The sequence below is a fragment of the Talpa occidentalis genome, unplaced genomic scaffold, assembly GCF_014898055.3.
Source record: "Talpa occidentalis isolate TD23 unplaced genomic scaffold, MPIMG_talOcc4v2.1 talOcc4.2, whole genome shotgun sequence".
In the NCBI taxonomy this organism is placed as follows: domain Eukaryota; kingdom Metazoa; phylum Chordata; class Mammalia; order Eulipotyphla; family Talpidae; genus Talpa; species Talpa occidentalis.
The window spans coordinates 116,975,629-116,992,881 of NW_023602073.1; the positions used below are offsets into that span (position 1 = coordinate 116,975,629).

General features: G+C 42.0%; 1 protein-coding gene across 1 annotated transcript in view; it reads left to right on the top strand.

Moving 5' to 3' along the window:
- DCBLD1 (discoidin, CUB and LCCL domain containing 1) overlaps positions 1-4,215 on the top strand; it is a 65,748-nt gene extending 61,533 nt beyond the window's left edge. Inside the window, exon 15 of the mRNA XM_037520298.2 lies at positions 1,758-4,215. Coding sequence (XP_037376195.1) covers positions 1,758-2,284 — 527 coding nt within the window. The 3' untranslated portion in view covers positions 2,285-4,215. The remainder of the gene's footprint in view (positions 1-1,757) is intronic.
- Positions 4,216-17,253: the final 13,038 nt, after the last annotated feature.

Consider the following 17,253-nt stretch of genomic DNA (forward strand, 5'->3'; position numbering starts at 1 on the left):
ATGCAGTATAGATCAGTAGTAATAAATGAAAATTTTAATGACATTTAAATAAGAAAGTTCTGGGTTTTTTTTATTAGGGTCGTGGGCATAAAGTTAGTCTCTTTAAGTTGCTGTCAGTTTCTAAACACTTGCTCTCAATTTGTGTACTTTTCTCTTTGCAGATCTCTCACAAATGGGTCGTAGATACATAGGGGTCTGAGGACCACACTGAGCAGCACTGACTTAGCTCTTTGCTACTCAAAGTATGGTCTGTGGACCAGCTACAGCAACAGCATCTGGGGACTTGCTGGAAATCCGGTCCATGTCCCAGGCTGACTAAACCAGCAGTTCCCAGGAGCTACGTGTGTTTATTATAAGCAGAAGGACGTCCATGGCAAGGCTAGCCACTCTAGGGGCAAAGGGAATGTCTCCTCAACCCCAGTCTGTCTACTTGCTCCCTGCTCCCAACAATTCTAGGTCTCCTTTGGGACGGAAGCAAGGTGAAGGGAGGACCCTTTGTCTATGCTCCTTTTCCTTTCATTCTCCCTCAGCTTCCCATGTGGTCTTTCTCACCTCCTCACCCCTTTCTCGGGCTCCTTATATGTCCCTGGTCCTGCTCTTGCCCACACTTACCCTCAGTCTCTCCTCTGGGCATTCTCACCCTCTCCCTCGCTTCCCCAGAACCTTCCTTGCATATCCATCTGCTCTGCTCACATCCAGACTTCCCTCCTGGTCCCTAGTAAGTGGGTCATTCCCACCTGCTGGACATCTCCATCTTCAAGCGTCACCGGTTCCTCATAGCCCCAAACTGCAACTGTTGCCAGCCCTCACTCCACACACACAGTGCACTCCTTCCCGCTGAGCCTCCAGGTTTCCTGGGCTGAACATCTGAGAAATTTCCTTGGCTCCCTTCTCTCCTTGCACTCCACATTATTGGTAATAAATTCCTCTGATTCCTGTTCCCTAATGGTAGCCTCTCCAAGGCTGCTGCCCATCTCCTGTTTTGTGACATCTGTTTTACTTCTGTTTGTTTTTTATTTCTTTGTAATCTTTAACTGTGTCAGTCTTTTATTGCGAATCCTTTGCAAGCTTCCCCAGAAGCAAAGCAAACTTCTGAGCAGAGCACTCAGCTCTTCTCACCACTAACGTATGGTGAACAGAACATCTGGGATGGTTTCGAATTCTGGCTTCATTGGCTGCTAGCTGTCTGATCTTCTAAACGTGACTTAATGTCTCTCTGCTTCAGTTTTCCATTTGTAAAATGGAATAATAGCTCCTACCCTCATAGTACTTTTTGAGAATTTAATATCTAATGTCTCAGGGTAGCGCCTGGCACAGAGCAAGGACTCAATAAATGTGAGCTTTATCATTCTCACCCCCTTACTATTAGTCCACAACCTATTACCTTTGGCCTTTCTGCCCACCCCACTACTCCACGCCCCTCATACTCATAGCATCAAACTATTTGCATGGTGCTTCTTTTCCCATTCCTCACAGTATGACTCCCACATCCAAAACTGGACATTTCTAGAGCCAGTTTAAAAGCTCCATGAAGCATCCCCTCTCCCCCAGGTTAAACGTTGTCTCTCCAGTTCCCTTTGGGGCTTCCTAAGCAGGAGTACATCCCCTGGTGTGGTGTCTACCTGCGCCTCTTTCTTGGACAGGACATGAGAGGCGCTCAGCAGAGGATTGGCTCAGCAGGCCTACCTTCCCTGCAAACAGCTGACCGCTGTAGCGCTGTGGTGCAAACGGTGTGTCTTCTGCCCTCTCCATTTCAGATTACCAGCAGCCTCTCATGATCGGCACGGGGACAGTCACCAGGAAGGGTTCCACCTTCCGGCCGATGGACACTGAGGCCCCCGAGGCCCGGGCGAGCGCGGAGGCCCGCGGCCACTACGACTGCCCCCTGCCGGCCGGCCGCCACGAGTACGCCCTGCCCCTGCCCAACCCGGAGCCCGAGTACGCCACGCCCATCGTGGAGCGGCACCTGGCCCGCGCGCTCACCTTCTCGGCGCAGAGCAGCTACCTAGTCCCGGGGCCCAGGCCCGCGCACAAACACTCTCTCTCTTCTGGCAGCTTCTCCCCGGCAGCAGGAGGGGGAGCCTCGGGCTACCAAATGCCGCAGAGCCCCGCGCCCGCCGACCCCGGCTATGATCAGCCCAAAGCCAGCGGCTGCTTCACCGCGGAGATGGCAGATTCTGACTATCAGAAGCCACAGATGAACCCTGCAGTGGATGACGCTTACTCAGCCCCCCGAGACTGCCTCAATCCCCTCAACCAGACAGCCATGACTGCTCTTTTGTGAGCACAATGTGAAAGAAACCTGCTGTGGTACTGAGCATCGGGCTGTGTGTGCATGTGTGTGTGTGTGTGTGTGTGTGTGTGTGTGTGTGTGAGAGAGAGAGAGAGAGAGAGAGAGAGAAAAGAGACTTAATAGGATCCTACGGTGGAATCCTAGAGACCACCTCTCACACTGTTTACAAAATTGTGCAGCTGGTTTTGTTCTGACCCTTGGGGCAAGAATCTCTTGGGTTTTGTTGGGCTAGAAAAATGAAAATTTTCAAATGGCATTTTCATTTCTCTAACTGTGATATTGAGCTGCTTTGGTGTAAAATGTGCAATCTGTACAGAGTTGTATTTAACAAGAATTAAAGTAACTTAAGTTTGCTTTATCAGATTTTAGTTCTGCACAGAGGTTAAGTGGGAGAATGCAGCTGTTGCAAAAGCATATATAATAGTATGTTCACTTTTTAAATATATTTTATCTGATACTGTATTAGCAGCAGGTTTGTATAAACTTAATCTTGTTGTGGGTCATTTCCTTTCCTTTGATAACTAGAACTAAAAGCATTGTTAACATTCTTCTCCTGGAAGAAATGAAATTACTTGAAGCGTGAAAAGCACACCAGGGTGCTTGTTAGCAATTATGATTGTAGAATTTTTAAAACCTAACAATGGCCTAGGCAGCTGCAGGCTCCTTAGACTCCAGTTCAGCCTGGGATGTGCAGTGGCAGCTGGAGCACACAGGGAGACAAGAGGTCTCTGGCCTGCAGTGGGCCTCACTGACCCCTTCCTAAGTGGTGTGGCCCTGAGGAACCTGTCTTCCAGCCTCACACTTTGCATCTTCCTCACCTCAAGACATAGCACATACTGTTCCGATTTCACATGCAAATCTGCCTTTTCAAACTGTCTGCAAAGCCAAATGCTTTCACGTAACCAAAACTGCCCTCCTAGCAAATCCAACGAAGATGGCACAGCAATTACAGTCTGAATTACCTGGTCAAATGCTTCTGTATCTCAGATTTAAAATATTGCTAGGAGCCTCCCCTGGTCGCACAGCGGTTGAGCACTGGGCTGCGTGGCAGCCTCTGCAGCTCCGGTTCGTTCCCCGGCCACTGGTGAGGGTCCCACAAAAAAAAAAATATTGCTAGGTCAGATTCCCATTCTTTTCATGACTTTCTTCAGAAATAGCACATTGGGCTGTGAAGCACAAAAAGGTTATTCAAAGTGTGTTCTTATAATAGTGACCAAGGCCAAATCTGCATAGGGATTTTCTACTGAGATGATTGGGAACCAACTGATTTTCTAAGAAACAATTTTCCTCTCCAGCATGTCTGTAATTCCTGATTAGCCCAGACCTCAGCCATACCTCATCTTCATGTTCAATTGTTTGCTTTGTGAGTTAACTTGGGGGGAGGGGGGTGTTGATTTACCCTCTTTTGCCAAAGAGGAAAGTGTGTGTGTTTGTTTTATTAGAAATGTGGACCAAAAAAATCCCTTTCCTAAAAGATGTATTATCCTATTTGTATGATTATAACTTTCTGTGAAATGTATCATTATTAAAATAGTGAGGGTGCTGGAAGGTCATGCAGGCCATCTGTTGGTTATTGTGGAAGATAAACAGTTTACTATGTGGCGTTTACATGGTTTTATACGTTTGCATACTAATTTTAATAAACTATGCCAGATCAAAGTGCCCCTGCCTCTCATTGGTGCCCTGTTTGCTACTATTGAAGGCACTCGAGGCCCCACCTACAGAAAAGGAGTACAGGGAAAGAGAGGTTGGAGTCAGATAGCTCTTGTTGCTGACCTTGATCTGCCATCAATAGCTGAGGTATTTGGGGAAATTAAGATCAACCAAATGGTAATAAGCAATGTGAGTGAGAAAGTGCTATAGCAGGGGAGTCAGCCACCACCACTTGCATTTTGGCAGAGACTCAAAGGCAGCAATGGGTGGAAAGCTTTATGGAAGAGGGAAGGGAAGTTTCCAGGTATGCCCTGATTGGAGACTTAGTTGGAGGGGAAGGAATAGGACAGATTAACTGGAAGAGGGCCATCCTATGTAATTGGTTGGGGTGCATATTTGGCTTTCTCTGATTTGCCCTAAATTGAAAGTTGAGACAAAAACTAGGCAACTGGCTGTTAAACAAATCCCAACCATGTAGGGTAGATTATTATAGAGTTGATTGGCTCCCTGGGTTGTTACCAGAAATAGTATTTGACTTCTTACCCTTGTACTTAGAGTAGACTGGCTTTCTGGACTGGTCACTGGATTATGGGTTGGTCTCCTACCTTTATGGCTGTAGGTTGAAATAATTTTTATACATGAACTAGCCACTATCTGTGTGCATATTCAGCCTGTCATTATATAACCACTAGCTTCAGTGTCCTCATATGTAAAAATGATGTTCACATACCTTCCTCTAAGGCTGACCAGTAAGAATTATAAGAATAGGACCTTCCTGGTGGCACAGGGGTTAAATTCTCAGCATTATCAAGCTATTCCCAGCATCTGCAGCATGAGTTCAATCCCCAACCAGGGAGCTGACCCACATGGCACAGCAGATCTCTCCTGTCTCACCTGCTACTCTGCTCAGCAGTGTATTTCAGTGGATCTGCCTGTTCTGCTCCCCACTCTGTCTCTGGTGAATCCTTCTCACCACCACCCCCTGACACCTCTGGCCTACACCCCAGTTCTTGGATGTATAAATATATAAATCTTTAAAAAAAAAAAGAATTTTAAGGACCAATTTGGATCTATAGTCCTTCTTTTTTTAATTTATTTTTTACATCATTTTTCATTTTTAAACAATATTTGCCCCCCCCCTCAGGTGTAGTCCCTATAGAATTTCCTTCACCAATGCACCCATGCACCATCACCACAGTCCCGTTACAGCTCTTTACAAGGAAGCTGTCTTCATACATCACATTTCTTCCTGTACTCATGATCTAATGATGGCAGAATGAAGAGAACAGAAATTTGCTTTGGAACAGCACCTCCTTGGGGTGACCTCACTGTGTAGACAAAGGGGTGAGTGCAGAGTCTGATAAACTGTAGCTGAGCCTAGAACTGCAGGATAAAGCAGAAAAGTTCTGTCATTGCAGTGGTTTGCAATATTAACACATGGTAGAGTGAGAAAGCAATAATTTTAATTGTTTGGTTTCTTCTGTTATCAAATTTCATTGGGTAGCAGAGAACACATTCTAGCATTTCTTACAGCTGTGGCTGAAACAAGATTATACTGACCACAGAGGCTGCTGAAATTGCTCTAGGTGTTGTTACTAGTACCTTTTTATTAATAGTTAAAATCAGCATAGAAAACATCTAGAACAGATATGGAGGTTATTCTATGTTTATTTTATACTGCTTTGGACTCTTAGCAGAAAGTGAAATCACATTGACATTAATGGGTACAACTATAGACATCACAAATAGACTTTTAGAAATATATCACTATAAAACCTAACATAAATAATCAGTTCGGCAGCCCAAGGGTTACCACCAGGTTGCCCCCCCCATTCTCAAAATGCTCCTCTTGCATTCGTTCATGTATCAAATTGTGATTTAAGTTCAAGAGCAGTGTTCACCTCTACTTGCTTGAGTTGGGAGGGAGCATATCTAGCCTCTCGTCAGTACCCAAGAGGAGGTGAGTTCTCTAATGAGAGGCTGCCAGTCCTCCCCAGCAGCCCATGCAGGCACCCAGTGCTCCCCCAGCACACCCACGCCACTGTGATCAAATCTCTCACTGCAGAAATCTCTACTAGCCTCTCCCTGTCCTGGCAATAAATTCCCACTTACCCCAGAGCCTTTAAAGATTTTCACTTCATCTTTGTATTGGTATGTGTTTGGCTGTGGATTCCTTTGTATTCATGTTGACTGCAACTTGCGCTCCTTGAATCTTAGGATTTGTCTTTAGCAATGATGAAAAATTCTCAGCCATCCATTTTCCCAGTACTACTTGCCTCTTTGCTGGGGTTTGTTTTTTTATTTTCATCCACTCCTGGAATTCCTATGAGATGTTCATTGGACCTTCTCATTCTATTTCCTGTGTCATAACCCCTCTTATTTTCCATCTCTTTTCTTTCAATACTGCATTCTTGGTAAATTCCTGAAAGACAATCTGGCAGAGTGATTGAGTACACAGACTTCAGATTGCCTGGATGAGAAATGCAACTTCTCAGTTCCTTTTCCCTTGCTTCTTATGTGGGATAAACACTACTGTCCATCTACCTCTGATTGTTGTGAAGATCAAATGAAGTATTAGCACCGTCCCACGCAAGCACGTATAAAATGACGTATTTTGCTAGCATATACTATCTCCAATTCTGTTATCAGATTAACTCAGTCATTGAGGTTTTAACTTGTTTTATTTTTAATTTCTAGAAGATCTATTGATTCTTTTTCAAATCTGACATTTTTACACTGTTGGTTTTGGGAGGACAGCGTCAATACCTTCTTTTAATCATATGAAACTAATTTTATATTCTTTCTGATCATTGTCCTACCTTCACCCATTTAAAATAAAGCCTGTTTGCACAATGACTATGAAGCCATCCAATAGAATGTTTCTTTGCAACAGTGGATATAATCTCCAAGATGCTCAACATTGTGGTCACCAGCCATCCCTGACTGCTGATGCTTGAAATGTGGCTGAAAGACTGAGGAATGAATTGTTCATTACATTGAATTTTCATTTGTGTAGGTGTTTGGTAGCCACATCTTTAACAACGATGAAATTATGAACTATGTGGCTGATGGTTACTATGTTGGACAGATCTATGATCTGCAGCCAAATCGTTGTCACCTCCCTGACCTTATTTCCTACTTCTCCCCATCTTGTTCACCCCATTCCAGTCACGTGGGCCTTCTAGCTGTACCTGAGCATATCAGGACTCCCCTCTTCCTGGAGAACTGTCTCCCTAAGTAGATCTGCAGGGCCTCCTACAAGTCCAAACTGTAACATAACCTCTATGAGTGAGGCCGGGGCTGCAGCTCAAGCTATGGGGCAAGACTGGCTCTTTTCCGCCTGTGCCAGGTGTTGCTGCCTTTGGGCAGCTCCTCCCCCGTGCTCAGCCCCAGGAGCTGCTTGTGGGCAGTGCAAATGGCAACTGTAGTGGGCATTTTACCACCCACCACCAGTGGCGCCACTGGACTCAGGCTGCAGGCAGAGGCCAGCAGTGATGGCAGACAGCAGTGGTTCCTGTACCATGCCACCCCAGGGCATGCAGCCCCTGGTTTAGGGCTGCAAGGAGGAGCATGGGGTCCCAGTGCAAGACTGTGGCTCCTTCCAGCTGAAAGCAGTAGAGAAAACGGCGGATTTGGTGCTGGAGCAAAGAATGGACTGGTCAGGTGCAAACTATGAGCCAATTGGTGAAAGAGCCAATCAGCCATAGGATTGCAAGTGGTCCACTCAGACTTGTGGGTGGGAGACCCAGAGAGAGAAGATAAGGCAGGGAAGGAGCCAGCTTTGAACTCTCAGACCTTTTGATGGACTCACACTCATTCAGGGAAGGATGCTGTTTCTGACCTCCGATGAAGAAGGGGAAAAAAAAAGGACTAGCCACTGACCTCCAAAGAAAGAGAAGCCAAAAAGCTTCGCAGAGAAGCCAAAGAGCTTTGCAGAGGCCAGGCCTCTCCCTCAGGCCCTGCCTCTGACACCCCCACAGGAGCACCAAAGGCCCTCAGCCTGGCATCTCAAAGAGCTGTTTGTTGTTGGTGTGGAACAGCAATTCACATAGACCTGCTGACATGGTGTTTCTGACTCCTCTACTCCTCATTACCAGAGTTGACCACTGCTTGCCAGCGCCACCCAGCACTGTTGATGATTGCCTGGTGATGTGTCCAGGTAATCTCTGACAGCTGTTCGTCACCTGGTACCACCTCCCACTGCTGCTATCTCCATCACTACCTGGTCCAGTGTCCAGTACTGTCCATATTGAGAGCTATGTTGTGTCATCTCAGTGGCCCTGCCCGTGACCACCTCCAGCTACGATGAATTGGATCCTGGCCTGCCGCTTACTGCTGTGTGATGAGCACTGGGCCCTCCTTGATGGTACAGCACTATCTTGGATGAGGGGCCTTTGGTTTGGGACTTCTGGACACTGTGGACACCATCTGGGGTGAGATAGCTGGCCAATTGTGGCCTTAGAAACTCTTTGTTCCCCACTCTCCCTATTTGTTGTCCCTTGAACTTGAGTGGTCTTGCAATTGTGTGTGGAAGTGAAGAACCCACAGTGACCTGTCCTTAACTGGCCACTGTCCTTGATGTTTAGAGCCCCACGGTAGCCTGGAGGTAGTACTGTTCCCTGAAGATTTGCTTCCTCTCCCTAACAATTTTCTATCTCTTTCCTGCTTTACTTTTCTCCTTATCATTTATAATTGTGGAATGCAGCAAGCATTTTCATTTTTTTATTTATTATCTTTCCCTCCCACTAGACGGTAGCCCATCAGGGAAAGGATTTTCATGTGCTTTTACCCCTATGTACCCCCACCACCCAGAACAGTGTTTAGTAAGTATCTGTTCAATAAATGAATTGCCAGAAGTTCTTGCAGTTCTGTCCTGTTTTCATTTCTACTGACTCACTCATGAGCAAGTTCACCAAATGTTCAATAGACTCTTACAAGCTTTAATATATATCAGCTTATCTTTCAATGCTGGTGATTTCTAAACCCAGTTCTTAATCCTGGGACTTAAGGAAATAATTATAAATAGGCTGTTGTGAAGACTAACTTACAGTATTTTATACATAATAGATATCAATATTAGCTTCATTTATTTCTGCCCAATCTGACCTCTGAAACTGTTCTCCAACTCCATTTCCCTTGGAGACCTTTCCAAGTGGAGACTGCCTTTTCTCTTCAACCACTGCATTCGCTAAGGCCAGGCGGCAAGGCACACCTCCTCCTCGTCCCTTTTCTTCATTCATTCTCACAACTTCACGTCTGTTCAAAACCCTTTATGACGCTCACCTCACCTTTCCTTCTTGCTGCCGCCCCTAATGTCTTTCAAGCCACTTTCCCCATCCACTGAGAACTTTCATCCAGCTCAAGGGGTTAGGGATACAGTGCCCATTGTGTGTGTGTGTATGTTTTAAAGATTTATTTTTATTATTTGTGTATACAAGAACTGGAGCATAGGCCAGAGATGTGGGGGATGAGAGGATTCACCAGAGACAGAGTGGGGCACAGAACAGGCAGACTGACTGAAACACACTGCTGAGGGGAGCAGCAGGCGAGACAGGAGAGGTCTGCTGTGCCCTGTGGGTCACCTCCCTGGACGGAGATAGAACTCGTGCTGCAGTGGCTGTGGATACCTTCATAGTGCTGAGATTTGAACACCTGCACCACCAGGAAGGCCCTCCTACGTGTTTTTTTGACTTCTACTCTAATGACCTTTGCTCCGTTGAAACCACACATGCCCACACACACGTGCACACTCTTGTTATCAGCAAGAATTCCAGCTCTGAAATCTTAGTAGTTATCTCTGGAGAACCATCAAGTCCTCTAATTCCTCACCTTTCCTCCTATTTGCTCACTGAACTCACTAAGATAGTGCCTGGATCCCACCATTTTCCTCTAGTTAAGCTTTTTACGTTGCTTTTCTTCCCCTACCCCTCTTTGGAATATTTTGTCTCAGCATTTTCACTCCTTTGTCTTTCCAGGAACCCACATTTTGAGGGCCCTTCAGGATGCCATGTCCACAGCTCCATCCGGCAGCAGGTGAGTGCTGCCTAACTTCACACTGGGGCTTGTACAAATTGCTGGTTTCCAATTTACCTGGAGCCTCTTGCTCCTCATCCTTTTCACTTGTCTTTGATGTTTTCTTTCCCCATCTCCCTCAACAATTATTTCAAAGCACTGACATTTTCCATGTTCTTCCTTTACTCTGGGATCTTGCTACCACCTTCATTTAAAAATGTCATTAAAATCAGAGCCTACAGCTCCCTGCCTGTCCTCTTCCCACAGAGGGGTGGGCGTGGCCTCCCTTCCAGCACTTCCCTCCCTCAATGGAAACTGCCACCTGAGATCTAATTTCCATTGCCTCCTCCATTGTCTCAGATGCTCCTTGGAAAAGGAAATTATCTTCCATTCTCCCTCTCAACTGATAACTTCCTTTCATCCTACAAACGTGTTTAAGTCTCTCCCAAGTGTAAAGAATTCTCCGTAATATTCCAACCCTTTCAATTAGTCATGCAGTTGCTTAACAATGAGGGTACATTCCAAGAAATGTCTCTAAGGCATTTTTGTCCTTGTGTGAATGTCACGGAATGTACTTGATGGTCTAGTCTACTACACCCCTGGGCTGTATTTAGCACCACCTTCATCTATGTATCCATCCTTGGCCAAAACGCAGTTATACAGCCCAAGACTATCTGTCTTCTCTCTTCCAAGACTGATCTAGCAAGGCTTGGAATTTTCATCTGCCTTATCTCCCATTCATTCTTTTATATCTATCATGTATCAGTTAAACACATACACAAAATACACTATCCCTTCCCATTTTCTCAAGTCTTCTTTTGCATCCTATCAGGGTGGTTAAAACAGTTCTCAGATAAGTACTGCACTTCTTTGGCTTATGATTAGATGTTTTTGTTGTTGCAATTGTACATATTCTCATTTACCTTTTCATATATCAAGAAGCAGTAAGGCCTAGTGAAAAAAGCAAAAATTCTTGGTTCCAATTCTGCTCTAGTTGTGTGACTAAGAAGGAATTACTTGCTCTCTCTCTGATTCCATTTCCTGATGTATAAACGAGAATAATAATAGCACAAACCTTATGGGCTTTGGGGACAAGGGGCTACTAACTGTAAAACCCTAAGAACAGCGCTTGACCATGGTAAACACCTTGTTGGTATTTGCTATTACTCTGTTCTGTTTGGTTGCTGGGAATGAAAACGTGCTGCTCCTTTACTAAAACACTTTGGGGTTTCAAGTAATTTTTAGTTGATTCTTAATTCTTTTGGGAAAATGACCGTGTCTGAAAATAGTGTAACATTATAATATTTTATATTTAATTAGATGCTCCCAGCATCTCCCTACTAAACATGATGCTGGCTTTGGGGCATAGATTTATTATGTTTCGCTACCTGTGATTGTTATTAAAGCACCCATGTATTCCCTTTTATTGGTCTCATAAACAGTGGGTGTTGAATTTTGACTGAATTCTTTTCAGTGTCCATAAAATTAAAAGCAAATGATTTCCTCCCCTAGGGCTCACCTCTAGGCAGGCATATGATCAATTGCATCATTAGAACAGACATTTGGCTGTGATGCTGAGGAATTCGCACTGATAACATTTTATTCAGAATTTTCCCATTGATTTTTTTTTTTTTTTTTTTGCAATGTAGGCCTTTCCATTGTCTCCTTTTGTGTCAATTTTTGTCCAGTTTTTAAAGTTTTTGTCTCTCTCCTGCTAGGCATTGAATTACCTGCTCAAGGTAATTGGATAAGGTTGGATAGCATGGTCCTATGAAACTATATATTCTGCTAATTGGTAGCGATGGTGAGGAAGATTACTCTGAAGACTTTTGTCTGTTTTTTTGCCTGCAGAAATAGTTATATTTTAAAGACTCTGGATTCAGTTTCGGTAAATTACATTTTCTTAGAAAAATTGTCAAATGTATTCATAGGGAATTGAACAGTCTTAATATTTTTAGTTTCATCTGCCCTTATAGCTACTTCTCCCTTATTATTTTGTGCACTTGCTTTTACTTTTTTTTCTATTGATTAGGTTAATCACTGGTTTATCTATTTTTTCCTCCTGAAAAAATCAGCTTTTGATTTTTTGAAACTTCTACTACTTTTCTGCTCCAGAGAAGGCAATTTTTTACAGCCCTAAGCAAAAGTACAGTAGGCCCTCAACTATGCTGACAGTAGGCAGGCATCTGTGAAAATGACACGTTTCTGAATGTCACAGATATTATTTCCTGAAGACTATGGGGCAGTACACACACATGAAGAGGTTTTGTGTGTGTGTGTGTGTGTGTGTGTGTGTGTGTGTTTGTGTAGGGGGGATGTTATAGTCTCAAGGTCTAGAGTCTACAATGTAAATTTAGAAATTCTTACATTCTAGGAAGTTTTTCAATGACAGAAAAACTAGTAGTTTTTAGTTGATCTCTTATTTCTAGTGAAATTTCAATGCAGCTGAAGTGTTTTTTAAAAATTAAAACTATATCAATCCTAGGCCCCACCAAACCTTACAACACTGAGGAAAAAAATAACTATTGGGGCCAGAGAAGACTGTATTTTCCTTTTACCTCTGAACCAAGCCTATTAAAATAGAATCAGGAGTGGGATTTGATCCCTAATGCTGACACTTACTGTAAGATCCTGGAAAAATGGTGTAACTTTTCTAGTCCTCAATTCATCCTAATACTAAGAGCATTTTGTTAAGTTTCCAAAAGCCTACCAGGCTCTGATAGACAGTAGTAGAATTATCATATTTGGAACCTGTTGCCCCCTGCTGGTACTTTGTCAAATTGCAAATTCTTCCTTTCCAGATTACAGAATTCAGGTCTAGGTCTGTTTTACGTTTAGTGTATCCAATTTTCCTGCTTATAACTCATTAATCCATCTGCCTAATTTTAATCCAGAGCACTGTATTTTACAAACAAATATTGTTATTGAATTTGATAACAATCTCACTACTTACACTGTTCAAATATTTCCTGATTTGTTTTCACTATTATGATGGATTTTTTAAGTTTTCTTAAATCTTTTTTAGCTTTATATATTTTGAGGCTATTTTAAATTGGTATATACAAGAGTAATATTATTTTAACTTTGTGGCTCATTTAGAATTTTAAGTAACTTTCTCTATTTCTGTTTTTATGAAGTCTATTTTTTCCAATGTGGACATAGCTCTCAGCTTTCTTTAGAATCTATTTTCTGTGTATCATTTTTATTGCTACATTTTCATTTCTGTGTCCTTATGTTTTAGGTGTATTCCTTGTAAATAACTTGTTGCTGTATAAATTTTTTCAACTGAAACTCTTAACTGGAGTTAAGTCTTTGATCAATCAAGCACTCTCAAAATCCCAGTATATGCTAGCAAATTCTTACATTTTTAGTATCTAGTCTCTTTTCACCCTTCCAGACATATGCTAGCAAATTCTTACATTTTTGGTGTCTAGTTTGGTTGTTTTTTTCACCCTTCTAGACCCAGCACATTCACAGGCAGGCATTGCCAGGATTAACCCTAGTTATAATTATAGCCCTGGATCTGAGAGTTGACAGGGGCAGCTATTGTTTAAGAGAGGCAAAAGGATGATAGGGGTTAGCAGCCTCTCTGGTATCTTCTAGTGTAGGGAAGAAGACAGGGTGGCGCCTCTGCAAGACCAGCGGGTATAGTAGGGACTCTATAGCTCCAACATCCTCAGGCTATCCATACATACGCCCAGATGTTATGTTTCAGAGGTCCATGTTTTCTCCACCAGGGTCCCTGACTTTCACCAGACAGACAGATCTTAACCAAATATTCAATTCTCTGAAGCTCTATGACGGTAACAATTAGATGTTTAGCCTGAACCTCAGCCTTTCCATCCCAGAAGAAAAGGCCTCTTTGTAAGTTATCCTGAGATCCTCTGGCTGCATTTCAGCAGCAACAGCTTGATAACAGCTGTCTCATTATCCTTCCATAGGTCATTGATACCACCTAGCAGTGACCGGCCAACTCTGTTCTTGTAAACATTGTTCTCATTTTTTTTTCAAATGTATGCATCATTGAGCCTTCAGAGAATTCCACTCCATGGAGACACTTTTCCAAGTTACTACCTAAGTCTGGGGTCTCCAACACCTTTAGGCTGAGTGACTTGCTATAAGAACCCATAAGAGTAAGTAGACCTGTAACTTATGAGTAACAGGTAAATTATGATTTATTAACTTGTAAATAATTATTACAGAGAAAGAACACCAAGCAGATTCAGCAAAGGAAAAAGGCACATGGGCAAAGACCAGAGGAAACCAGGTGTAGACTCCAAGAGTCTTCCAGTAGAGTCATACCAGACTAGTAAAGATGAATAGAGTATTATCAGGAAAGCTTGCCTGAGCAGGGTCTTTAATTGGGGTCAGACATGTAGCCCTAGCATGTACCTAAATTCCAACTACCTGAAGGAAAGTAGGAGTCTGACATAAACCTTTATATTTATACAAACATTTTGGTAGACCACCCTTAACTGCTGGAAAATAGTGGAAACACTCCCAAAATACAAATTGCTGGACACTACTCAAGGGTGAACCTTGAAGCAGGTCTTTCTACAGATAACAGGTTTGGGCCTGCTCTGTAAAATATTTAGAACTGAGCTATGAACTGCACTACATGTATGCCAGTCACCAACCGCGAAGTCATCTCTTTCACCTCTGAGTGCGAGATGAGCCAGTACCCGTTAACCTGTTTCTTCAGATCTCACTGCTGGTCCACTTGTGTTAGTGTGGGCCTCCCAAGAAGCAGATAACACAACATCAGTTGTACAATAGGTTTATTAGGGGAATGCTGGTGAGGAATAGGGAGGGAGTTGGGGTTGACGGAAGGCTAGGAGGCAACCAGTCCCCAAAACAGGTATGACCCAGAGTGAAAGAGGAAGGAAGGTTGGGTGAAAGCAACTTAGACAATACCATCAGGGAGTCCTCAAGTCAAAGTCCAGGAGTTATAATATCCTTGGGGTGCTCAGCCACTGGTGGCCACAGTGCATGAGAAGCACAGCCTCTGCATGAACACAGGGCTGGATTTCAGAGCTCAGCAGACAGGACTCAGTTGTGCTCCCTCTTGCTGTAGATCTGAGAGATGTATTCTTGAGACTGTCAGAACAGTGTTTAGAATTCTCAAAATACACCTGAAAAAAAATGTATTATCAAAGAAATATTTAGCACCAATAGCACATGGTAATTTGCAATCAATACCTTTTAGTTTAAAAAAAAGATATAAAACACCTAAAATAGAACACTGATGCAACAACAAAAATGCAAATAATCTTTCACATTTCACAAATTGAGCAATATCCTGTGCAGATGAATTCAGGGAAAAGATTTTTCCCCCAAATTGCTTGGTAAACTGAAAGTTTAAAATGATACAAAAGATAGCATATGTTAATACTAGGACTAAATCAAGGTTAGTCATTGACCAACAAAAAACCCTATTTTTAAATGTTCACAACTAGTAATTTTCTGAAATAACTTACAATAATGTTTAGAGTAAACTAACATTTGTAAGTTTATTTCCTGACTGACCTCAAATATCCTTGGCAAAGAAAAGTCATGCCTGTACAATTTTACACATTTTAATCCTTAGGTTTACTAGAAGTGACTGTAATGTAAAACTTCTGAAGCCAAGAAACTGAAGTGTTTACAAATGTTTCTAAAAATTACATTGTACATAATTTGGAAACTATAAATTATATATGCTTAGATGAGAAAATGAAAGTATATCCTTTTACACAGTATCTAACAGGTTTTCTAATTTTTATATATAAATGTTATCCCCATTGGTAACATTGGCTATTGACATTACAACATAAAAACTAAGCCAAGGAGAGTCGAGATTTTGTCATCCACTAAGTTTCAACATAGAATTGGCCCCAATGTTGCTCTGGCAGTTCCTTCCAACCAATATGCTTTTAACTAAGTCTGATTAAATAGTTATGATTCAAGATCAAGCAGTAAATTCCTAATTCTCCCAAAAATCGTTTCACAATTGTAACTAGGTTCAGCCATTGCGTGGACTTTATGACCTGTTGGCACAAATGATAGAAGCTACTAGAAATAAATAATAAGCCAAAATAATGTGAAACAGAGAATAGTTTTTAAATCAGATCAATATCATTTTAATGTAGAAGATTATTTACAGGCTACTTAAAAATTATTAACTAGATATAATACATTTGTCATAAATCCTATAGAATGTAGCTGACCTTAAGTGTAAGACTGAGTAGGTGGAATAGTGAATTACATAATAAGGATGTCGAATAATGTATAATTTAGGCGGACAAATCATGAACCATATATTTTGTTTTTAAACTTGAAAAAAAAAGTCCAGTGTGGGAGGAATAAAGTTAGCACCAAGGACAAGCTGTGGTAATGTTTGCAACTCTTCAGTTATAATGACCAAGACTTCAAAATTTTATTACTCCTAAAGATCCACTGGACAAATCTCATAACCTAAATGTTGCTTTTCCATCATATTCACAAGAAAGCTAATGTAGAAGAGAATTTGAGGTTAAAATGTAAATATAATTAATAAACATACAACCCTCATATTTCTACTGAAAATTTTTTCTTGTTTTGCTGTGTAGCTGTATATATATTTTTTCCTTTTTAATTATAATGACTTTGCAACAGTCTCTTCTTCTGTTTGGTTTTGTCCTAGAAATTCCAGTGTCATGAGTTTCTTTCCTATTTATGTGCAAATATAAAAGCTGCTTCTCCTTCAGTCCTTTCAAAAAAGTTTACAATTCCTAGTTCATCCCCCAAGGAGCATGTAGTCCAAAAATAAGTTCTAGCTCGGTACTTTATAAACACCAGACAGGAAACTCACAGTAGCATCAGAGCAACAGTGTTCTCAGGTAGGCTTGAAAACCAAGGTGAACCAGGAATGAAAAGGGAACTGACATATGTGATTTTAAACTACCTGGAAAAATTTTATTCCCCATGAGAGGAATTTATATAACTATTTCATACCATCCTTATGACATAGACTGCTAATTTAAGATGAAGAAAATACTTCATGCTTATTAGACACTTCTTAAAAAGCAAAAGCTTTTAGCTAATATTTACTAAAGATCCAGTCATAATAAAATTCGATGAAAAAAAAAATGCCATGGTCATCCCATCCCAGGCTTAATAGGATAAGAACAACATGGTTTCAAGTCGCAGCAAAAAGTTTTTCAGATATGCTACAATGGGAATTTTTTTTTAACAGTTTAAAATGATAGGTTTATTAGGAAAAGGAGAAGGAAAAAGAGCATAGTCACAAGTGGGCAGGAGGGCTGGGAATTTTTTTG